The 24,724-nt window shown below is 42.7% G+C and overlaps 1 protein-coding gene across 1 annotated transcript; it reads right to left on the minus strand.

Annotated features, from left to right (window-relative positions):
- Positions 1–791: 791 nt before the first annotated feature.
- On the minus strand, positions 792–24,418 carry Utp14a (UTP14A small subunit processome component). Its single transcript, XM_038317213.1, has 15 exons — positions 24,295–24,418; positions 23,033–23,108; positions 21,785–21,855; positions 20,885–20,949; positions 16,081–16,223; positions 15,692–15,847; positions 9,215–9,334; positions 9,022–9,116; positions 8,328–8,451; positions 8,164–8,241; positions 6,988–7,375; positions 5,443–5,837; positions 4,511–4,704; positions 4,298–4,397; positions 792–1,194 (listed from the first exon to the last, which is right to left on the minus strand). Exons 1-15 carry the CDS (start codon positions 24,318–24,320, stop codon positions 925–927), a joined length of 2,301 nt encoding a protein of 766 aa, XP_038173141.1. The 5' UTR covers positions 24,321–24,418; the 3' UTR covers positions 792–924.
- Between the last annotated feature and the right edge of the window lie 306 nt (positions 24,419–24,724).

The following is a 24,724-nucleotide window of genomic DNA, read 5'->3' on the forward strand; positions in this document are numbered from 1 at the left end:
TACTTACAGGATTATGGGTCGGGGGTCACTTGCAGGAGGGAAATGACTCAGACAGCTGCATCATCCAAGTCCACCCTGGCATGGGAGACTGAAGCACACTGCACAGCCTGCGGGCTGAAGAGTGTCCTTTCCGGGTGCCTCAGTTGCTCTAGACCTCTTCCAGATCTATTTTAAGAGTCTGGAGATGGCAGCTTGGCTCTTTCCATCTGAGAGGGACTCCTAGCTTTTATTACTTACTCTGGCAGGAAGGGGGCTGAGTGAAATCTGGTCAGTTGCAGGGAGTTCCAGAAGCTATTCTGAGTTGTTACCTTAATGCTTAAGGAGCGTCCTGCAGGATACAACGTTTATTTCTTGGAAGAAACAAAACTCCCCGCCTCATCTCCCAAAACTGATACTCTACACAGCAACCCGAATGAGCAGGGAAGCTTGCAGATGCAAAAAGATTTAAGTTTCAACTCCTAGGGTTAGGCCTTACTTTGGCTTGGTTCCATGACCAGCCAAGGGCAGGATTCAGCTGTGGCTTGTACATGCTGCTTCTAAATCCAGAGGTTAAACCATACAGTGCTTTATCAATTCCTCGTTATAAATTGGTATTTACAGTGGATCATGACTAATGGGTGATATGCATGAAACCAGCGATGTGGATGTTTCCTTCATTTTCATGACCAGCTACAAGTCTTGGTAAGGAAAGAAGGTTAAATTCCCCTCACAAAGTGCTAAATAGAGAAGTACAAAGGTGGGGCATCCAAAGTGTCTAATTCAACAGGGAGATAATACAGACAGAGTCGAGTTATAAAGGTAAAAATGCCTTTATTTCTAAGATAATGGCTTAACTACACACAGTGTATTAAGCCAGTTTTGAAATTCATTTTGCAGCATAGGACAAGTAGAGGAATAGTCAGGACACTCCTCTGACAATTCAATCTATTGAGCTCTTCTCTTCTTCAGCTGTTTCTGATGTTTGGAGCGTCGTTTTGGATTGCTCTGCATGACAGACAGGTCAGACCTTGGGGAAGATTGGTAACCCACATCCTCTGCTTTTATGGGCTTGATAATATGGCCTGCTTTGGTGACAACCTTGGGAGCAGTCAGCTTTTGGAAAGCTCTCTGCGTGTTCCACGTGGATCCTATAGGATTCTGGATGGTCCTTTCAAATTGCTGATGGTGGGTGAATGGATATGGGAGCACTCGCACCTGGAAGGGAAAGAAGAGGGATTTGGCGTGAGGCCTAAGGTGCAGTTGTTTAAAGGGAGCCTAGAGAAGGCATAATGGCTCATGCTTGTAATCTCAGAATTTGCAAGGCTGAGACAGGAGGATCACAAGTTCAAGGTCAGCCTGGTCCATAATTCAGTTCTATATGACAATCACAAGGGAGGTAAGCTTGAGAGGCCAAAGCACCCCAGTAGTCCTGTATAATCTTAAGACTGCTAATCTGTTTGAAGTTATTTGGTACCCATACTCTCAGGCTTGGCCAATGGTTTTAGGAGTGAAAACCCAGAAGACCACTCCTGCCTGGCTACAGTAATTCCAAGGCTGCTAACCAGTGCGTACTTATACAACATTGTCACTTCAAGGAGCCCAGGAATATTTTTACGTCCTCATGGATTCTGTTCTATTCTATTCTCTTCCTGATCTCTATTCTCTCCTTCCCCGCTTTTTGTTTTTTCATAACAGAGTCTCACTAATGTAGCCCTGACTGGCCTGAAACTTGCTATATGTAGACAAGGCTATCCCGGACTTCTCGGAGATCTACCTTCCTTTCCCCTTTATGATTGATGATTTAGGGAACCAAAGATATGCTTCTTAATCTTGAGCCTCCAGGTTCTTGAGCTCAGCTTCATTTTCTTAAGGCAGAGGATGTAGAGCTGGTTGGCTCTACTTGATAGCACTAGCCATCTCCCTTGGTATCATCATATGTCTAGACAGGGGAAGTGATTTTCCCAAGTAAAATAAGCAAATGCGAGAACAGAACCCTTGGGTTCCTGGTCCTTGCCCTGTGCTCTTCTCCACTCCAGAGTGCTAGCATCAGGTTTGTGATCACTTTCCCAATGTCAATACTGAAAGAAAAAGGCTTCCTTTCCCTTTAGGCTACGGAAATGTCTCATTTGGGTTGATGTTTTTCTATCTGTGTATGCTACTAAGGGTATGAAAACATAAAGTCAGTTTCAGAAGTCCTCTCCTGTTTTGACACACTTCATTCTATTGGTCCTATGGTGTCTAGCTAATTCTGTGGTTCTCAACCTCTGGGTTGCCACCCTTTTGAGGGTCAAATGATGCTCTCGTAGGTTTTCTCATATCAGATATTTTCATAACAGTAGCAAATGATAGTTATGAACTTGCCACGAAAATAATTTTATGGTTGGGGGCACCACAACATGAGGAACTATATTAAAGGGTCATAGCAGTAGGAAGAGTGAGAACCCTTGAACTAGTTAAAAAGAAGAGACAGTTGGTTTTGTTGGTACAGCACACACACAAAGTCCTAGGTCCAATCCCCAGGGATCACATAAACTAGATGTGGTGGCATATATCTATAATTCAAGCACTTGGGAGGAGGTGGCAGGAAGAACAGATGTTCAAGGCCACGCTCAGGAACATAGTAAATTCAAAGTCAGACTAAGCTATACATGAGATCCTGTCTAAAAAAAAAGCAAAGCAAAAGTCAGAAAAGATTCCTGGAAAATCATTTCATAATTCTCTGTGACAATAGTAAATAAACATGGGAAGGAAAGGCCATCCTTTCTGAGAAGCACGCTCTTAGCTATCGTCTGTAATTTTGGCCCATTGGAGCCTTCTCCTCCTACAATGTGGGCCCCTGTAAATTAAAATCAGGTTGTCAGGCTTGGCAACAAACGCTTTTACCCACTGAACCATCTCACCGGTCCTATCAGGGTTTCTTCCCTCTCCTTCTATATCCAATTGTTTAGTTATATAGTTTCAGCTGGAATTATATTGGCAATAGTTTCTGCAATGATTGGCTTAGAAATCACACAGAATGACTAAACTGTTATTGCCCGAGTTTTTGAGAGAGGGCCTCGTATCCCAGGCTGCTCACCAATTCACTGGGTAGCTAAGGATGACCTTGAACTTTTGATCTTCCTGTCTCCTCCTCCAGAGTGCTAAGATTGGAGATTAAAGGTATGCTTTATGTCTAGCTACAATGTTACAATGCTAGTAACAGAACTCACAGCTTTGTGCATGCTAGGCAAGCAGTCTAGCAACAGAGATACATCCCCAGCCCTCCTTTCTGTTCTGTACACAATACATAGTTCTTTTCTCTTTTAGGAGGGCAAGCACAACTCATTTCAGATGAGAGGCAAACCACAGGACTGAAGAAAGATGCAGATTATGCAGTTCAATGACAGTTTTTTTTTGGGGGGGGTCACATACTCACCTTGAGAGAAGCCCAATTTCTCTCTGGACCTTCTGTCCATTTTCTAACTTTTCTACTTTATGTGACTCTACGCAACAGCACTCAGTATTGCCTGTGATATTCTAGAGGACAATGGCTATGTTCTAGTTTCCTAGACTGTAAACATCCCTTGCTCATTATTACGATTATTAGTATTTTTTGAGGCTGGGTCTCACTATGTTGTAGCTCTGATTACCCTAGAACTTGCTCTGTAGATGAGAGATACACCTGCCTTTGCTGGGGTTAAGGGTGGATGCCACCTCATCCAGCTCATCCCTTGCTGATTAGCGTATGATTCAACTGAAAATTTCTCCACTTTTGTGGACAGATAATGAGTGGTTCATCGCCACTTTTCTTGACACATGACTCAAACCTTCTGGTCTCCAAGCGTTTGTTACCTTGACTACAAATCCAAACGTAGAGCAGAATGGTAAATTTTTACTTTAGCAAGCCTCATTTAGAGCAGAATGATCCAGGGTACAAGTTCCACTGTGACTTGGTGGCTCCGTTACTGCTTGCAAAGAATCTCGTTTTAGCCTAAACCTTGCCAGTAACCAGAACAGCACAGCCTGTCTTGCTTTGCTGCTCTCACAACCAGTCAGTGGAAAAGACAAATTTGATCTGTTGGTCACCATCACACCAGGTATGGCGGCACAGGCTTTAATAGGTGCTGAGGTTAGGGATTAGAGGTGTGGGTCGTGTCCAGCATGGAGCAATTGGAGTTCAAGGCCAGTCTGGGGTAAGGTGTCTCAAAAAACGCAAAAGTCAAGAAACCCCAAATGAAAACATCATGATCCCTCTCCCCACCAGTTACTAAAATAGTTCTCTCAAGCAAGAGAAGCAGGTAGTGGAGATCAGTCACCTAGAGAGTGCTTGGAACCTCACCTGGTGAGCTGCAGCATGGATGTTTCGGTTCTCATTGATAATCACATTGGGCAAATTCCTGTCTTTTCTCGGTGGACCTTCAGGAGCTTTAATAAGAAACCTGGAAAGCCATAGTCAAAGGAGTATTCAGGATTTAGTCAAAAGTGCAGGGAACACACTTCAGGGTGGGCTGGGGAAACTGTGCTCTTTTGACAGGCTTTTCCCTCCACTTACCGGCGTCTTTTTTTGGCACTGGGCTTCAGGTCCATCCCGCCCCACTCTCCCCAGCCAGGCAAGGTCAGGTCCAAGTCCTTTGGCTTATTGGCCTGGATAGTTTCCCTCTTCTCTTTTAGAAACTCCTTGATGACATCATCCCCGGCAAAAGCTTCCTTTATCATTTGCTTTTGGTCTCTCTCCACTTCATCTTCCTGGGAAGAAATAAGAGCAAGAACTGAAACTTGTCTTGCGAGTGCTTCATGACAAGACCGAATCCTGGGTTGTGACATCTTAGCGCCCCCTAGGGGGAAGTGCTGAAAGGATGATCGATTCGCAATAGGAACCTACCAGGCAATCATGCTCCAATTTCTTTCTCTTTAGGGTGACTATCCCTTAGCTCATCATTGTGACACAATTTAAACCCTTCAATAAGGAAGTTTTAGGGTGGGAGAAAAGATGGCCAGGGTCAAAACAGAATCTCCAAGTGTGGCCGGAATGTGAGCTCCAGCAGCTTTATATCCCAGGAAAAGCAGATAGGTCTTGCTAGTTTTAATTACTTAAACTTGGGGTTGGGACTGAGGGCAGACCACTGGTGGTCGGAAGTGTGGGGAACTTTGGCAGTAATTCAGAACTGAACTTTGAGTTCTTGTGCCTGAGATCTAGCCAGAGTTTTCAGTGACTACCTCCTCCATTGGGACCTGGTCGACAGTCACCCCAGAGAGCGTTAGTGGCACAGAATTTAGGCTGCTTGTGTGGCTCAGCTGTGTCCACATATCTGCTTCTGTTAAACTGACACTTGGGGCCCGCCTGGTACCATGGTAATCTGGACCTCTTAACTCCTAAAACGTATTCCCAGCAATACCAACTTTCATAGACTGTGCTGTGTGTAAGAAGGACTCGTTCTGTTCCAGCTCTGGCCCCTACAAGCCCAAGACCCTGGCTCTGCTCACCTGCTCCTCTACTGTTGTAGGAACAGCCACTGATGTCACAGAAGGAGTTCTTGTAGTCAGGAGTTTCTGTAGACTGATCATTTTCTCCTTCTTCTTCCCCTTCAATTCTTCTTGTGGGTTCCTCCTCACCTGCTCCCCTTCTACTGCAGCTCTAGGGAGCTCCTTATTTGGAAGACAGTCCTCTTTATCTAGCTCTTCTAGTTCCTCCAGAGTTTGTACTCTCTCTGGCCTCTGCAGCAATAGAGGCTCCTCTTCCTCTGGGGCAGGTTCCTCTTCCTGGACCAGGAGAACTGTCTTTGCTGGATTCTCTTTTGGCTTCTTGGACAGACGATTTTCCTTACTGAGTTTCTGAGACAGTGCCTTCAGTTCAGATAATACCTCCTTGGTTGCAGACTCTGGAGGGAGAAAAATAAAGCTGTCAGAAGTTTGGAAGTTTCCCAGTTAAGGAGTATTTGCCAAGCAACTACTGAGTGCAAGTAGCATGAAATACACTTTAATAAGGACAAACAGGGTCCTATTTCCCAGGTGACTGCTAATGTCTGAGACTGGGGTTTAACTTCCCTGTACAGTCAACTCTACTTGGAAAGATCACTCAAAATTCGTTTTAGTTGTTTTTAAAAGTGTGGTACTGGAGCTCAAACCCAAAGCCTGGCATTGCTTTTAAATACTTTCATAGGTTAGGGGTGTGGCTCAGTTGGTAGAAAGACTGCCTAATAAGCATGAGGCTCCAGGTTCAATTTCTAGCACTGTATAAAACTAGTCACTGGGGCACACATTTGTAGCCCCAGCACTCCATAGGCAGAGGCAAGAGCATCAGAAGTTCAAGGTCATCCTTGACACGTAGTAAGTTTAAGGCCAGCATGGGCTACATGAGATCGTATTTAAGAAAAAAAATTCAAGCAGCCTCTGGAGCAAGAATATTATTTATAGAAAATCTCATCATGGAACTGAGAGGAGAGCTGGGCAGTGGTGGCACATGCTTTTGATCCCAGCACTTAGGAGGCAGAGGCATGCAGATTTCTGAGTTCGAGGCCGGCCAGGGCATCACAGAGAAGCATCTTGAAAAACAAACAAACAAACAAAAAAAAATAAGAAACCCATTTCCAGCACTACAATAAATAAACAAATTTGCCATGTAGCCTGCAGAACTATTCATTCTGGGGAAGTGTCACTCAAATACAGACACATAAAATCTAGCATTATGAAGTGCTAAAAATGCCATTTTCTCACTTTATGTAAGCAAGACAAAAAAACCCAAAAATAAAAAAATTAGACTCCACACATTAGGAGCAGTTTAACAATTTCTCCAAGTCTATCTCTTGTCTAAAAGTATGTATGGATTCTGACACTTACCATCTTACTAGATTGCAAGTCTGTAGGTACCAGCAATGCTAAGCACACCTTTTCAAGGCTAGCTTAGCACATAGCCTCTTGAAAGTCCCTAGATGTTAATCACTATAGAGCATGTGCGGGTGAACATTCCTTTCTTCTCTCAGTCCAGACACAGCAACACGAAATTGTCCCTTCCACCCCATCACAGCTCACCTTTGGTTTCTTGGCCACCCACTGACTTAGCATCCTGGTTGAGCTTAGATCTTTTCCTAAGGGATCTTCTTTCCTCAAATTCTTTCAACAGAACATCTTCCTCTGCCTCTGGTTTTTCATTTCCCTCGTTTTCAGAAAACTCATGGGCCACAGGCTCAGGCAGTTCTTTCGAGTCAGCCTGGACCTCATCCTCTTTTGCATCACGATTGCAAGTCCTGAGCATCCATGGATTGGGTCCATCAGCATTCATCTGTACTTCATTCACTACATCAGGAACTAGGGCTTCTTCCTCTTCAGCACCTCCCTCTTCTTCACTCTCTGAAACAACTTGGAGCTTCTGCGTCAGTTCCTTGTTTTTAGCCAACTGTTCTTGCATAGCTTGGCGGGCCTAGAAGAAGGAGTTCCCAGCATGGGAGCTTTGTCATTAGTGACCATAGCAATACCTTCCCCCTCATTTCTTTAAGCAACCTCCATTCTTGCCTTGTAGCGCTGGGTTTGTTGTATGTGTAACAACAATAAACTCAAGCTGCTGCCTTTATTTTTTTTCTTCAGAATGCTGGGCTGGAACCCAAGCTTTCACTATGCTAGGTAAATACACTACCATTAAAGCCACAAACTCAGTTTTCCCATTTCACTTGGCGCTCTCTCTCTCTCTCTGGCTTCATGAGACAGGGTTTCTCTGTAGCTTTGGAGCCTGTCCTGGAACTAGCTCTTGTAGACCAGGCTGGCCTTGAACTCACAGAGATCTACCTGCCTCTGTCTTCCTGTGAGTGCTGGGATTAAAGGTGTGGGCCACCACCGCCCGGCTCACTTAGCATTTCTTACTAGCATTTACTGTTTAAATAGTACACATAAAATAAACAGTAGCCACAGAATAAAACAGAAAGACAAATTATCCTTAAGGAAGCAACAGGTGAAATACAATGATAAAAGTATAAAAAGTTTCTTCCTCTTTTGCTAGGTTTGCCTTGATGTTATTTTGTCTTTCATCTTTTTCCACCTTTGTCCTGGTCATTTTCTCTCTGCCTTAACCTTTTTTCTGATGCCTTTCTATATTCCCGGTTTTTCATTAATCCTTGTGACTTTCCCCCCAACTCTATTTCTGCTGCCATTCTTGTGTACTGATTTCCTTTTTTTCCTCCAATTCCATCTCCTTTTGTCTGGTCTGTCTCTTACCTCCAGGTCATACTTTGCCATAATTGCCTTTGACTTGGCCCATTTGCCACTGTTCTGATGCTTAAGGCTCATTCGCTCCTACAAAAGGAAGGACAAAATGAGATCGTTAATGCCTTTCAGGGATAGTTGTTAGCACAGGTGTCGAAAGCAAGAGGCAATCTCACCATCATTCTGGCTTTCTCCGTTTTTTCCAGTTCTTCCAATGCAGCATTTGGATCGACTTTCCTCAGCTGCTCAAAGTCTTTTATGGCTTTTTTGGCCTTTCCTTTCTTCACAATTTTGTGGTATCTACAGGGTAAGAAAGGAGGTATGGGAGCTGAGACTTGGCTGAAACACAGAATGCCACAAGCAAAAGTGCCCACGGGATCCAAGGGGGTTTCCTTATGCAGGTGCTAGAACGGCTACCACAGTCAATACGGAACCTGAGACGATGGCCAGGACTCTCCAACCCTTAGGACTTCTATAGCTATAGGAGCAGACTCTCCTGTTCCTATAGCTCAAAGAAGGAACAGAACAAGTTCCAGAGAGGCAGAAAGGCAAAAAAAAAAAAAAAAGTCCTACTGGATTCCACGCTCTGGAAATTCAGAGCTCACTCTGCAGAACCACTCCATGGTGTTTTGGAAGGAGAGAGAGTAACCAAACAGTCCTCTTCTTGTCAATGTCAAGTATAAAGGCTAAAGGCAGAGGAGAGGGCATTCCTGAAGTGGCACAGCCACACGAGGTTGCTCTAGGAAAAGGTGACGCCATCCCTCTTTGGGAGTTCTTTTACATGACCCTAAACATCATGTTAAAAGTTTTCTCCAAAGGGTTCACGATTAACCACACCACTTGCTTATATGAGGTCCACAGCTTCCTTACTTTTTACTTTTGATTTTCTTCATCCTTCGAGCCCTGGCTTCATAGTAGGACTGCAGAGCTCGGGCCCTCTGAAGCTCTGCTCGGCGAATCTTAGCCTACAATGAATGACATTTACAGTAACTCCTGGACTTGAAGTCAAATGCTGGGAGAACCATGGCTTGCCTGGGTATGTGAAATGGTCTACAACACTTACCTCTTCCAGGCTCATGGCTCTGAGGGAGGCTTTTTCCACAGGAGTCAGTAAAGGGTCTGTCACTGGCTGTTTGTTCTTATGCAGGAGGTTAAAAACTTCCTGTTCCAGAGGGGTTCTTGCCTTAAGGAGGTAACAAAACATGCCAAACCTTAGGTTCTAATCTAGCTGTTCAGAGGAATACACAAAGCTTTATTTTATTCTGAATTTTAAAAATTTGTTTTCTTTTCCCTCCCTCCCTCCCTCCCTCCCTCCCTTAGACAAGATCTTACTATCTAGATCTGGCTAGCCTGAAACTCACTATAGCCCAGGCTGCCCCGGAAGTCATGGTGTCTTCCTCTTTTAGCTTCTCTAGTACTGTGATTACAGGAAGGTACTATTCCACTCAGCTTGATTTGTTTTCGAGACAGGGTCTCTGTGTAGCTCTGACTGTCCTGGAACTTGCTCTGTAGACCAGGCTGGCCATGAACTCACAGAGATCTGCCTACCTCTGCCTCCTGAGTGCTGAGATTAAAGGTGTGTGCCACCACTGCCTGGCTTCAGCTTGAATTTTCTAAAAAATTATAATTAAGACAACTTCCACAAGGGAACTCAGGGACTTTTTAATATTACTTGGGGGGTCATTTTCTGTTATCAATTTTCTTAAGGATCTAAGCATGATAGTCTTAAGTCTTAAGTTAAATGCTAGGAAGAGAGTATTACTAAATTGTCATGTTAATTTCAAAAGTCCAAAACTGTCAAAGTGATGGTGGTGCATGCATGCCTATAATCCATACACTTGGGAGACAAAGGCAGGCTGATAGCTGCAAGTTCAAGGCCAGGCTGGGTGACATAGCAAGCTTCTGACTCAAATAAAACAAAGCAAAAGTTAAAAAAACATAATATTTTATACATATATGAAGCAAACACCAATTAATTACCTTATAGTTGGGAATCTCAGGGTCTTATCATAGTTCTATAGGGAAGGAGAGGTTAGATCTTAAGCATTATTTGCCATTGATGATATTAACCGGAAAACCAACCCAGAACTTTTTTTAAAAAAAAAAAAAAAAAGATTTATGCCTGCATGCCAGAAGAGGGCACCAGATGTCATTACAGATGGTTGTGAGCCACCATGTGGTTGCTGGGAATAGAACCCAGGACCTCTGGAAGAGTAGCCAGAGCTCTTAACCACTAAGCCATATGACCAGTCCCCCAGAACTTAATTTATGTACTTATTTATTTGGGTAGTGCTGAGGATTGAATCTGGGGCCTGTGTATGTGAGGAAAGTACTCTATGACTGAGCTATAATTCTCAAGCCCTCATTTTATGATATAGGATCTTGCTATACATCATGGTCTGGCTAGCCTGAAACTTCAATCTTTCTGCCTTAGCCTTCCAAGTGCTGCCAGGTATGTGCTACCATGCCTGGCTCTCATCTTTTTATTCATTACCAAAAAGACAAGAACAGTCATTCTTAGGTAGATTTTGCCTAGTAATTTATCTTATGGCAGGGTATGTGTTCCCTTTCAAATATTTATCTAGCTTTCTTGTAATTCAAATTTAACTCTACTCATTTTCTAACTTTGGCTCCAACTCCTTAGTTTCCAGTAACTTTTCAATGACAGGTGGTATCTGTGAAATAAACTGTGCGCCAGTTATTTCACATGTCAATCAAATATCCCATTTGCTACTGACTGACATTGTGAGGATGACTAAAATCATCAGGCCAATCAGGCCATAGTCCATCCTGACACAGCCCAAAGACAGCCTTCGGCAACAGGCAGTTCCAAACCTCACATATTATGTGTGTTTTTCTTCAGTAGCCACATGCATCATGGTCAGCAGTAAACTTACAAATATCTGAGCAAACGCATAAATACACATCATCACATGTTACACGGTGCTATTGATTTAGCCATAAACCTATTCTACTGAATGGTAAAGGTGCATGTTCTTCCATTTTTAGTATCTGCAGAAGTGATCAATCACAGGCTACAAAGTGATTTATATTACAATGTTGTAATCGCCCTTCAAATTCAATTCAATTTGCCAACATTTATTGATTTCAGCTACATTCCAGGCACTTGTGAGGGGTGCTAGGACCATACAATTAATTAAGATAGATCCTGTCTTCATAGAGCTCAGAGCAAAGAGATATACATGCTACTAACAATGTCCCATTAATGGGTTAAATGTTATAATGGTAAGCACACAAAAGGGTTTGTTAATCCTGATTTAGGAGGTGGGTGGGTTAGAGAGGGAAGGAAATAACTCTTAGATTTAGGTATTGAGGCTTAAGCACAATTCTTTCAAGAGTGGGAAAAGTTCAGACAGATGGGCATAAAAACACAGGTACCGGGAAGTGAGTGGTATGTAAGGGAACAATGCGCTGCTCAGCACAGCTAAAACACAAGGTATTTTTATTTTGCTTAAGTGGAGTGCCTTAGATTTGAATTCTTACAGTGACACAGTGACTGTGTGTGTGTGTGTGTGGGGGGGGTATGAAGGGCGTGGTCGACCGGTAGTCAGAATTAACCAGACCAGTTCAAAACAGGGAATATAATTTTAATAATTGGGAGCAAGAGCAACTCACACGACCGGGATCCAGCGAGAGTCACTCGTCACTCGCGCCGAATGAATACAAAAACAAGGGGCCATGGATGCCCATGTCCTTCTTCCATCCCCCCCAAGTGGCCACACCCTAGCCAAACGTGATTGGCTGAGCTTCCCCATCAGGTGTAGGCGCTCATGCCATGGGGCACAGGACAATTTTTGGGAGTCAGTTAATTTCTTCCACCACGTGGGTCCTGGGGGTAGAACTCAAGTTGTCAGGCGTGCCACTTAGCATTTGTAAGGCTGAGCCCTCTCCCCGGCCCATGATGGATTTTTACGTAGGAGAGTGCCAAGTGATTTTGTGGTTCAGAATGGAAAGCGTGGTGAGTGTGAGGATCCTGACCAGGGCAGCAAAAACTAAAAATAAGAGAGAACAAGCACCTGAAGCCATAACAGATTTGATAAGATCAGTCTACATGCTAGGGAGGGGACAGCTAAGGGAATGGGTAGGGATCAGAGGAGCCAGGTTTTCAACCCAGGTGACCCAAATGGGGAGTTAGGCTGTGAACTGAATAAAGGTGTTAAGGCTTGGGACTCTAGAAGTGTGATGTCTGGTGGGGCAGTTCACATGGAGATGTGGACATGCCCCGCCTACAAGGCTACGAGACTAGACTTTGGGAGAGATTCAGAGTGACAGCCAACTCACAGAGTTGACAGAGTAAGACCCGAAAGGTCCAGGAAAAGCTGGAGAAACCAAGCAGCCAAAGTACAGAGTGGAAGCCAAGGCCGGGAGAGCGTCTAAGAACGCGGTTGTCCATGCTGTTGCCAGACAGGCTGAATCCCAGGAGGGCTTAGGACAAGGCAACTTGGAGGCCCGTTACTGCTGCACTTTGAGACAGGCAGTAGTAGGACAGGAAGAGGAGACAGCAGCAACAGCAGCGGAGACCAGATCTTCCCAGAGCACGTTCCTCAGTAGGTTTGCTTCATTGTGTAAAAGCTTAAAACACAATTGAACTTTGCCATTTTTTTCTATTCCCAACTTTAAAAAGTTTTCAGCTGGAGACAGAATGTTGCTGAAGTGTCCTGGTTGACTGGACCTTCAAACATCTACCTCAGGCTCCCAAACAGCTAGGAGTACAAGCCTGTGACATCATGCCCAGTCCTCCTTCCCTTGAATTTGCCTTGAACTGAAAATCCTTCAGTCGTAGGCTTCCAAGTGTGGGAATTATAGGCATGCACCACTTCACCTAGGCACATCCTTTTCCTGAGACGGGTCTCAAGACCTCAGTCCTCTGCCGGCGTCCCGAGTGCCAGGATTACAGGCAAAAGCTATGACACGCAGCCTGCCACTTCACTTTTCAGAAAATCTGCTTATGGTTCAGATTAGGTACAACAGGTGAACTTGCTTTTTGTTCACAGCCTTTAAAATTTGGGTGTAGGAACTAGGCGTGGTGATACATTTCACCAAATGGAGTGCCCGCCATTTCAGGACTGAGAGGGTTGAGCAAGAGGAGTCAAGGCCAGCCTAAGCAAGGTGTAACAGCTAGGATACATTGTGAACACTTTGGAAAATGCCGGTGCCCACGGAAAGGAAAAAAAAGTTGGGGGTAAAGGTTACTTTATCCTTTATAGAGAAAAGTGCAGTTTAGAAACACTTTCCTCCACTTTGTTTCTCTTAACTCTTCAGCTAGAGTTAAGTGCAATTTTAGGAAGTGAAACCCAAACTACAGCACAGGCGTTTTTGATTGTCCACCTCTAGAAATGCAGTTCTTACTCTCTCTGGTACTATGAACTCTTAAGTTGCAAGGAAAGAACTGGAAGCTGCTAGCCAAACTCTTTTCTTTCTCTTTCTGTGCCATACTAGCATAGTTTCTCAGGAATAAATCTCAGAATAAATGGCATAGTATTCTCAAAGTATACCATCTGTGCCCCACTCACTGATGAAGAGGCTGGGCCATTCTTAGTGTGGTCTTCTTCACCGGCATGGTACTCTCCTGCTAACTCCCAAATTACACTATCATTTGGAAAAAGCAAGGCACATAAATAGTGTGGAAACTACTTTCTCCATTAAAAAAAAAAAGAGTAAAATTCATGAATATAGAAATAAAACTATAGCCGGGTGGTGGTGGCGCACGCCTTTAATCCCAGCATTCAGGAGGCAGAGGCAGGCGGATCTCTGTGAGTTTGAGGCCAGCCTGGTCTACAAGAGCTAGTTCCAGGACAGGCTCCAAAGCTACAGAGAAACCCTGTCTCGAAAAACAAAAAAAAAAAAAAAAAAAGAAAAAAAAAAAGAAAAGAAAAGAAAGAAAGAGAACTCTAAATCAACAATAAAAACTTATAAAACTGGTTATTTTGGGGCAGGCATGGAAGTAAAAGTGAGCAGAAGGCAGGTGGGACAGCGTGAGTCATCACTATATAGCTTTCATACTTTTTTTTTTTGAAACCCTGTAAATTGTTATTACCTCTTTAATTTTTTCTAAAGTCTCCCTTCATCCTGCAGCCACACTTTATACCTGATCTCTTTTTCATGTAGAAAAGGAAGAATCCTAGAAAGAGAATGGTAGTGACTTCAAAAATACTATCAGAAAACAGAGCTTTTGTTTGTTTGTTTGTTTAGTCATGGTGACAAGCAACACAGTTTTAATTAGCTCAACTTCCTGACATAAGACACTATCATTTCTGGTTTTTTAGAAAGCACAGAGAAATGTAACACCTTTGTAGTCAGATCTATGTATCTATCCATCTATCCATCTATCCATCTATCTATCTATCTATCTATCTATCTATCTATCTATCTATCTATATCTATCTATCTATCTATCTATCTATCTATCTATCTATCTATCCATCCATCCATATCTATGGTGTAGGTACTGTTTTCTTTACTATTTTTCTTTAAGACAGACCATTCTAGTAGAGACTCCATACCATTGGTATACTAGAAAAGTAGGCTGGCTGCTCTGAAGGGATTGTTCATATAGTAAAAAAGAGACTCTAGGGACCAATTTGGCCAAGAGCGTAACTGCCATTCTACCAAAACCCTATCATTTGCCACAGGCATCATTTCATTTACAAGATTTCAAAACCCCTAAAACGGGAAGAATACCTAACAATGAAGAAGAGTTGGTACATTAAAACCCACCCAACTTACACCCCCATGATTATGCATAGTGGCAGGGGTCAGTGTTTGGGAAACCTGGCTTTAAAGTATTCCTCCCTCCCTTCATGACTTACTCACTGAAGTTCTTGTCATTAAATGGTAATATTTTTGGGTGGTAGCATCACAACAAAATAGAACTGGGGGATAAGAAAGAAAACATGAGAAAAAAAGCAAGAAAACATGGGTTGGAGAGATGGCTCAGTGTTTAAGAGCACTGGCTGCTCTTCCAGAGGACCTGGGTTCAAATCCTAGCACCCACATGGCAGCTCCCACCTATCCAGTTCCAGGGGATCTGACACTATCACACAGACACCCAGCCAGGCACAACACCAATGAACATAAAACAAAAATAAATTATATAAGAGAAAACATAGTATGTTCCTCTTATCTTGGCAGACAGACAGACACACACACACACACACACTTTTTTAAATTAATTGTTTTTGAGTCAGGGTCTCATGTAGCTAGCTCAAGTTGGCCTCAAACTCCTGATTCTTCTGCTCCCACCTCCCGAATGCTGGAATTACAGGTATGTATCACCACGTCCCAATCTTTGTGATCAGATGTTTTAACACTAAAACTCATAAAGCCATGTTTTAAATACCATAAGCACAAACAGGATGACTACAGAGCTACTGTGCGGCTTGGCTATTTCCTGACTGACAGCTAAGATACACTGTCTCCTCTCTTTTCTGACCACTGAATGAAAATGACGAAAGCTGACATTCAGGGTTAAACTCCTTCAAACTGGTTGAAGGATTTGTTTTCATTTTGTTGCCCTCACCTTCCAGTCAAGAAACACTTGTTCAATGGGAGCAAAGGAAGCTGGCTCCTTCTCCAGGGGGAAAACCAGCTGCTCTGCTTCCCGGTTCTTCTGAACAACAGAATCCCATTTGGAGAGGATCTGTGAAGTCTTACTGAATGCCACTTCTCTGTGGATCTAAACCAGGCAAAGTACAGAAAAGGAAAGGGCCATGAGATCCCACATCAAGCTCAAAGGAATATCAAGAAACCAGAAGGTAATGTTTCTTTCTTTGTCGTCCCCACCCCAACAACCAGAAGCCCTGAAATGACCTCTTGCTCACTTCTGAAGAGTTCAGCCACCCCTACTTTTCCTCCCCTTCTCAGTTCAAGTTCTTCCCTTTATAAAGGGATGCTTTCCATGTAACTTACCTGTTCAGCCTCTCCTTTGTTAAGGGGCAATTCCAGAGTCTTCTTTGACTTGACTCTACTCAGTTGCTTTTTTACAGCAGTCAATGAGGAGGAAGGCTTAAGAGGCTCAAGCAGATCTGAAAGGGCCAGTTTTTCTCCAGAGCCTGTGAAAAGGCCAACTTTCTCGTCAGTTTTGGAGGTGAGACAAAAAAAAAATATCTCAATATAATGTAGGGAGTGGCCTGAGTCTCAAAAATGTATAAATATAAATTATCCTTATTTCAATCCTTTATCCTTTAGGCATAGTGATGCCACTAATTTTGTACATTTCCAAATATTTTAGGGGGTGGAAGGAGTAAAAGTTATTTAAAAACTCAGTTATTTACTTTTTTCCTCCCCCCACCACTGCCCCACAGCTAAGACATGTGTAACAGCCCTGGCTGCACTGGAACTTGCTCTGCAGACCAGGCTGGCCTTGAACTCACAGATCCTTCTGTCTGTCTCCTGAATGCTGGTGTTAAAGATGTGAGCCACCACTGCACAGCTTCTCCTTGTCTTTTTACTTCTACTCTTGTCTCACTGCAATTAATTCGTCCCACAGCAGCCAGTCAGTTTTAAAAATGATGTATCTCAATATGTCATAATCGTGCCAAAAGTGATTCAAGGCTGCTTAATTATACCTAGAATCTCATAAACCCAAAGGACACGTCCTCATAGGATTCGGTCTTCATTTGCAGCTAACTCCAACTCACAACATTCTACTATACTCGAGTGATCTAAGTCCTTTTCCTGAGTTTTTCTTTAAGTGTTCCTAAGATGTTCCTTTGACAGGAATGCTTTCTCCCACCTTTGTATGGTTGACTTTCCTTTCCCTTCAGCCTTGCCTCTTCAAGGACCTTTCATGACTAATCAATCTGAAGTATTCCCTTAAGTCATTATACCACCTAGATTTTGTCTTGTTTTTAAGATAGGATCTCTCTTAGACCAGGGTGGCCTTGAACTGTAGCCAAGCTTGGCCTTGAATTCCTGCTCTTTGCTCTTCTTGTGTCTTTCAAGTACTGAGATTAAAGACACAGGCCACTGCTGCAGCATCCTGTTTTAGTTCTTCCCATCATTCCTAGACTCTAGAGCCCATCTGATCATCCCTTATTCTTCATTGTTGACTTAGTATTGAGAATATTCACCTGCTATTGATTTAGCTGCTTTGGTGGGTACACTGCAGAAGCTCAATAGAAACCTGTTGAATCAATTCGGCTAGTTTACCAGTAGCACACTGCTAACCGCTGAGGTTCCAGTGGTGATTACTAAAAGCACAAACTCATTGAATCTGCCAAAGTTCAGAAAAGGGTAAAAAAAAATGGTATCTAGACACAGTAACTATGCCACTTACTAGACCTATTTTTTTTGGTGGGGGCAAACAGGGCCTAAGAATGTAACCCTAGCTGGCCTGCAACTTGCTATATAGACCAGGCTGGCCTTGAACTCACATAGATACACCTGCTTCTGCCTCCAGAGTGCTGAGAATAAAAGGCATATGCCACCACACCTGGTAGAGCATGTATTTCTAACAGGCATGATATTGTCCTTTCCCCCTCTTCCCCTAACTCAGGGGATAAGAAGGGACTCTTGAGGGGACGGGGTATATGAAATAAAATCTTAGATACTACTAAGCTTCCAAGACTCAACATGTGTCCATTCTTTAGTTATTGATTAGGGAATCAATAATGGGAAAGCAATGGGGTTAAAAAATGTCTGACACCTCTACCTAGGTCAGTCAGATAAGGGTCTGCTATCACATTTCCTTTCTGCTAAGGTGGCCTAGGCAGGAGTCTCTCTGTCTTGATCCCTTTGCCCTGTGACATGCTGCTTTGGAGGGAACCACAACAAAGATGCTGATGTTCAGGAAGTCAGAAATAAAAAAATAAAAATCAACTAATAGTAGATTAAAGACTACAACATGAAACCCAAAAGTCTGAAGTGCTAAGAGATCACGGCCACTGTCAGCCTTAACTGGTCATGAAAGGAAACTTCCTGTTGCAGTGGCTGACCAGAGACTCAATCACCCCAGTGACTTGCTGTGGCACAACGCTTAGTCCCAAATGACTATCTGTACCCCACTTCAAGTCTAAGGGAACACCATGAAAGAGAGAGTAAGGGGTGGCCTGTTATACGGCAGTTACTTCTAAATTGAAACCATCCCATGAGGGAGGGGGAAGGCTCATGAGGAAAACAAGTGTCACATGTCTGAGAACACTGAAACTTGCAGATTATCCAAGTCCACCCCCATGACACAGCTTTATATAAGTAGCTAACAACTGTTGGGGGTAAGAGATATGAACAGCCAGCTACAGAAATTTTCTTAGTAAAATCCTTAAAAAAGTCAAGGGGTGCAGCATTCTTGAGTCCTCACCAGGGTTGCAGTGGGCTTTCGGTAATACACCTGCTTTGGGGTCAGGCTAGCTCCTATAAATAACCCCTCACCCATATTCCTGTTAGTCACAACAATAGAAACTCATTGGTTTACCAACACCAAACAACTCTAATACGGCTCCAATAAAGCTGAATATCTATCTGTCTGTCCTAACTCAAAGCATCATGTGAGAACTGAAATACAAAGGCAATTGTGAGCTGGGTGGTGGCGGCGCACGCCTTTAATCCCAGTACTGGGAGGCAGTGACAGGCGGATCTCTGTGAGTTCGAGACTAGCCTGGTCTACACAGAGTTCTAGCACAGCCAGGGTTACACAAAGAAACCCTGTCTTGAAAAACCAAAAAGGAAAGACAGATAAGAAAAAAGGCAATTGTGAACATTAATAAAGCTATACAAACACTGACCATCAAAATCTCAGCAAAGTTCTTCAAAGACCTCGAAAGAACGGTACTCAACTCCATATGGGAAAGCAAAAAACCCAGGATAGCTAAAACAATCCTGTACAACAAAAGAACTTCTATAGGCATCACAATCCCTGACTTCATATTCTACTACATACAGAGATACAGTACTGAAACAGCCTGGTATTGGCATAAGAACAGACAGGAGGACCAATGGAACCGAATAGAAGACCCGGATATCAGTCCACACATCTTCGAACACCTGATCTTTGATAAAGAAGCAAAAAATATCAAAAGGAAAAAAAGAAAGTATATTTAACAAGTGGTGCTGGCATGACTGGATATCAACATGTAAAAGAATGAAAATGAATGAAAATAGACCCATATCTATCACCATGCACAAAACTCAAGTCCAAATGGATCAAAGACCTCAACATGAAGCCAGCCACACTGAACCTTATAGAAGAGAAAGTGGGAAGTACACTTGAATGCACTGGCAAAGGGATCCACTTCTTAACTATAACTCCAGCAGCACAGACACTGAGAGAAACAATTAATAAATGGGACCTCCTGAAACTGAAAAGCTTCTGTAAAGCAAAGGACATGGTCAACAAGACAAAATGACAGCCTACAGAATGGGAAAAGATCTTCACTAACCTCACATCAGACAGAGGTCTGATCTCCAAAATATACAAAGAATGCAAGAAATTGCACACCAAAACCCCACATAATCCAATAAAAAAATGGAGTACAGTCCTAAACAGAGAACTCTCAACAGAGGAATCTAAAATGGCTGAAAGACACTTAAGGAAATGTTCAACATCTCTAGTCATCAGAGAAATGCAAATCAAAACAACTCTGAGATTCCATCTTATACCTGAAAGAATGGTCAAGATCAAAAACACTGATGACAACTTATGCTGGAGAGGTTGTGGGGAAAAGGGAACCCTTCTGCATTGCTGGTGGGTATGCAAGCTGGTACAACCCCTTTGGATGTCAGTGTGGTGATTTCTCAGAAATCTTCAAGACCCAATAATACTACTTTTGGGTATATAACCAAGGATGCTCAATCATGCCACAAGGACATGTGCTCAACTATGTTCATAGCAGCTTTGTTTGTCATAGCCAGAACCTGGAAACAACCTAAATGTCCCTTGACTGAAGAATGGATAAGGAAAATGTGGTACATTTACACAATGGAGTACTACACAGGAGAAAAAAATAACGACAGCTTGAATTTTGCAGGAAAATGGGTGGAGCTAGAAAACATTATTTTGAGTGAGGTAACCCAGACACAGAAAGACAATTATCGCATGTATTTACTCATAGGTGTTTTTTAAACATAAAGCAAAGAAAGCCATCCTACAAACCACAATCCCAGAGAACTTAGACAACAATGCAGACACTAAGAGAGACTTACATAGATCTAATCTACATGGGAAGTAGAAAGTAGAAAAAGACAAAATCTCCTGAGTAAATTGGGAGCATGGGGACCTTGGGGGAGGATTGAAGGGAAGGGGAGAGGCAGGGAGGGGAGCAGAGCAAAATGTAGGGCTCAATAAATATCAATAAAAATGCATAAAAAAGAAAAATATATACATAAAAAAGCTATACAAACATGACAGCTAAGGTAGTAAGAGATACACGGAACCATCACTCAAGTCGCTTTATGGATTAAGCATCCTATTGAGCTCCATAGGAGATACTCAGCATTTTTTATTTGACTACCCTTAATACATCCTCACAGGTAAATATTTATGATTTCATGCATAAATACTTTTTTAAAACTTACCTTCAGGAGCTGGGCAGTGGTGGTGCACACGTTTAATCCCAGCACACTGGAGGCAGAGGCAGATGGAGTTTGAGGTCAGCCTGGTCTACAGAGCGAGTTCCAGGAGCCAAGGCTGTTACACAGAGAAACCTTGTCTCAAAAAAAAGAAAAAGAAAAAAAATAGAAAAAAAATGAACAAAATAACAAAAAAAAAAAACCTTACCTTCAGAACTAACGTTAAACTCAGACACTTTGAGACTAGCCTCAGATCTCTCAGCCGATTTCCACCTGAAATTAGGAAAAAAGATACCCTAGAAATGGACACATATGCACGGGGAGCGCAAAACACTTCCCTTTATTGTTTTGTTTCTAAGATGCTGAAGTCTAGGGTTTCATACACGCTCTACCACTGAGCTACATCTTTAAGCACAATGTTTCTTTCTTCAAAGGCAGTTGTTTTATGGTCCACTTTTGTCAGAGCAACCAAACTGTTTCTAACTTTAGACTTAGCCTAATCCGCATCTCATATTCTTTATATAGCCCCAGCCCTTAAAAAAAATACAATGTAGTACAATGAAAAAGATTTAAGCACACATAAATTTGAATCCAGGTCCTGCCCTTATAAATGGTTGACCATGGAGTTAAAATTTGAATTTTACCTTTAATGTGGTTAATATGTATTCAATGCTTCAAAAGACTATAGATGTGAATTAAATAAAACTTCCAATGTACGAGTTCTAATACATTGACAGCAATAAGGAAAATAGTCAACAATCATACAGTTTTTTACTATATGCTATACACAGGTACATTACATGAGATACTCAATAAATCTTAGTAGGGCCAGCAAGATGGCTCAAGAGATAAAGGCCATTGCTGCCAAACCAAACTGAGTTTGATCCCTGAATCTCCCATATGGAAGGAAAGAACCAACTTTTACAAGTTGTCCTATGACTTCCACTTGTGCTAAGTGGCATATGTATATCCCCACACGAAGGAAGGAAGGAAGGAAGGAAGGAAGGAAGGAAGGAAGGAAGGAAGGAAGGAAGGAAGGAAGGAAAGATGAAAGACAGGCAGACAGATAGACCTAATTATAAGCTGTCTAAACTGACAGAGATGTTACCTATTTTTTCCACTAAGGGAACCAATCGCTTCCAGAAGTTTTTGATGTTTTCTTTCTCCATCACTGTCCCCCTAGACTCAGAAGAGGAAACACCATTAGGACAACGCAAGGAGGGGAAAGACAACTTGGAAACAAGTGCACATGCAAATTTGGGTTCTGGTTGGCAGAGAACAGGGGATTCATATGACCACTCTAATCCAAGCTGGATTTGGAATTAGGGAACTGTTTCAAAACCCAAACACCATATAAGGAATGTAGATCCTTCAATCAATCCCTGACCAAAAAAAAAAAAAAAAAAAAAAGCATGTAGATCCTTAGTAACTTGGAATGTCCTAATTGATTTTAAGATAACATCTTAAACCAGGTGGTGGTGACTCATGCCTTTAAACCCAGCACTGGTGGATCCAGGTGAGTTTGAGCCCGGTCTGGGTGGTCACGGAGAAACCTTGTCTGGAGACTACCCCCACCCTGTGTTTTTTGGTCAGCTTAGTGACTGCAAATGAATCTACTGATATTTTAATTATTGTTTGCAGAGAAACCCTGTCTCGAACCCTCCTCCAAAAGAAAAGAAATCAGCTTAAAATACTGTTTCTGCATAAAAGTGGTTTTTTTTATACAGAAACACCGACCAACAGTTCAAGTCATAACCACAGTTCTCAAAGTGGCTTTTTATCAGGAGAAACTACCCCACCCCCTTCTGAGACAGGGTCTCATTACGTAGCCTTGTCCAGATTGGAACTTACTATGTACCCCAGGCTGGCGGCGAAATAATATAGATTCACTGCCTCTGCCTCCCAAGTGCTGGGTTAAAGGTGTGTGCCACTGAGCTTCATAAAATCCCTTATAAACAAATGAAGACGACAAGCTCTCGGTTAGCAGCAGAGGCTGGTCTCAAATTTCAGATCCTCCTGCCTCAGGCTCCTGAGTTCTAGGATGACTACCATGACCCTTGACCTTTCCTTATCATTAATATCGGTACTGTTTTACACAGAAGGAGGGGAAATGACTTAAGGATTTTGTCAAGGAATTAGGCGTACAATTCAGTCAGCAAATGCTGGAGTTCTAGGTACTCCCCCCTCCCCGCCACACACACACACACACACACACACACACACACACACATATATACATATATATAGATATATATATACATATACATATATATATATTATATATATATATCTCCAATCCGCTCCAGGAATGCGTTGTTCGCCCTGATTTTGAATCAGTTCAACGCTGGTCACCAACCTCATCTTCACTGGCACTCAAGGGGTAGTTGGTTGGCAAATCCACTAGTTCTTCCTGCTGACTCAAAGCCAGAAGGCTGTTTTAAAAAGGCAACATAGAAATATTAGCACCCGAAATAACCCTTCTTTTAAAAATAACGTCTCCACCAGCGTTTCTCAACCTGTGAGTCGCGATCCACCGGAGGTTGTTGCACGATCCTTTTAAAGGAGTTGCTAAAGACTATCAGAAAACACAGATAATTACGATTCATAACTGTGGAAAAGTTACAGTTACGAAGTAGCAACGAAAATAATGCTATGGTTGGGGGTCAGCACAACATGAGGAATTGAATTAAACAGTCGCGGCATTAGAAAGATTGAGAACCGCTGTTCTAAACCAATTCATTCCGTTTTTTTTTTTTTTCAGTTCTGAGTAGCCCGAGAAGAGGTGCAAAAGCGCAACAGTAAGAGCACCTTTGGCAATTTGTCAAGACTTTACATTTAGATCGAAGGCAACACCTCCAAGGTAACAGTAACTAACACCATTCAAATTCGTAAGAAAAAGAATGAACAAAAATCCTTAGTGATTGACACTACATTTCCCACCGATGCTACTGCTGGACTTTGAGGTAAAGGCAGTTTCCTAATTAACCTTTTAAACATTCTATTAGCGATTCTATGCATCTTCTACCAGTCCGATGCCTTAATAAGTGCATTCCAAATGTAATCTTGATCTTTTGTACCCAGAACTGGGGAGACAGGCGAATAATTGAAACCAACCGAGTACGGGTGTTTATCTAAGGAGATTGATATTTAGAAAGAGTCTACTATTACTTAACAGAGTATCTCGGTATTTACTAGGCAAACATTACCAAATGAACTACATTTAGATTTTATAACGCTGAGGGGGAACACGTGAAATACCACAGGGGAGGAAATATTGTGGACAACTCTCACACAATTTGGCACTGCCTGCGCAGATCGCGCGTGGCACAGACAGAAAACGGGCACGTGACAAATAAAGGGAAACCAATAATATTAAAACTTTGTCAAGAGATAGATCTGATCGACCATTAGGTCTAACAGCGTCGCACTTAAAGAGCCGAAAAACAGAGGCACAAAATCAACTTAAATTAAGGGGCTTTAAAGGACTGATAGCAGATACATTAACTACTGGCAGGGTCTTGAGAGACGGATAACTACTGAGTGTTAGAAGGTGGCGTCTACCTCCCTAAATCCAGGAAACTCAGCCCTCAGACCCGGGATCTCCCTTTTACTTCTTACCCCTTCGCAGCTTTGGTCGCGTGCATCGCCGTAGCCTGTCTCTCACATGGAACAAGGGCGGAAGCCAAAAAGAGAGCAAGTTACTAGCCTGCCGCAAAGCAATTATTGCTTCCGCCAATCAGGCACGACTAGACGCGTCATTTCCGCCCAGGGAGAGGCTGGTGAAGAATTTGAGTCCCTTTAGGATTGGCTGGCACAGCGCCCGATTGCCTGACTGTAGGCGGCAAGGACGGCGGGCGGGACTTTGCAGTCTCCGTTCTTTTCGGAGCTCTCCAAACTAGCGGTGGCGATTCTCAGCCTCTTGATTTTCTTGTTGTCCCAGATGAGTGAGGTGAGGTCGAGGGTGTCTGAGCCCCGCTGAAAGCTAAAAAAAAAAAAAAAAAAAAAAAAAAAAAAAAAAAAAAAAAAAACCAAAGCCTCCAGGTCCGTG

Source organism: Arvicola amphibius, chromosome X (assembly GCF_903992535.2).
Source record: "Arvicola amphibius chromosome X, mArvAmp1.2, whole genome shotgun sequence".
NCBI lineage: Eukaryota > Metazoa > Chordata > Mammalia > Rodentia > Cricetidae > Arvicola > Arvicola amphibius.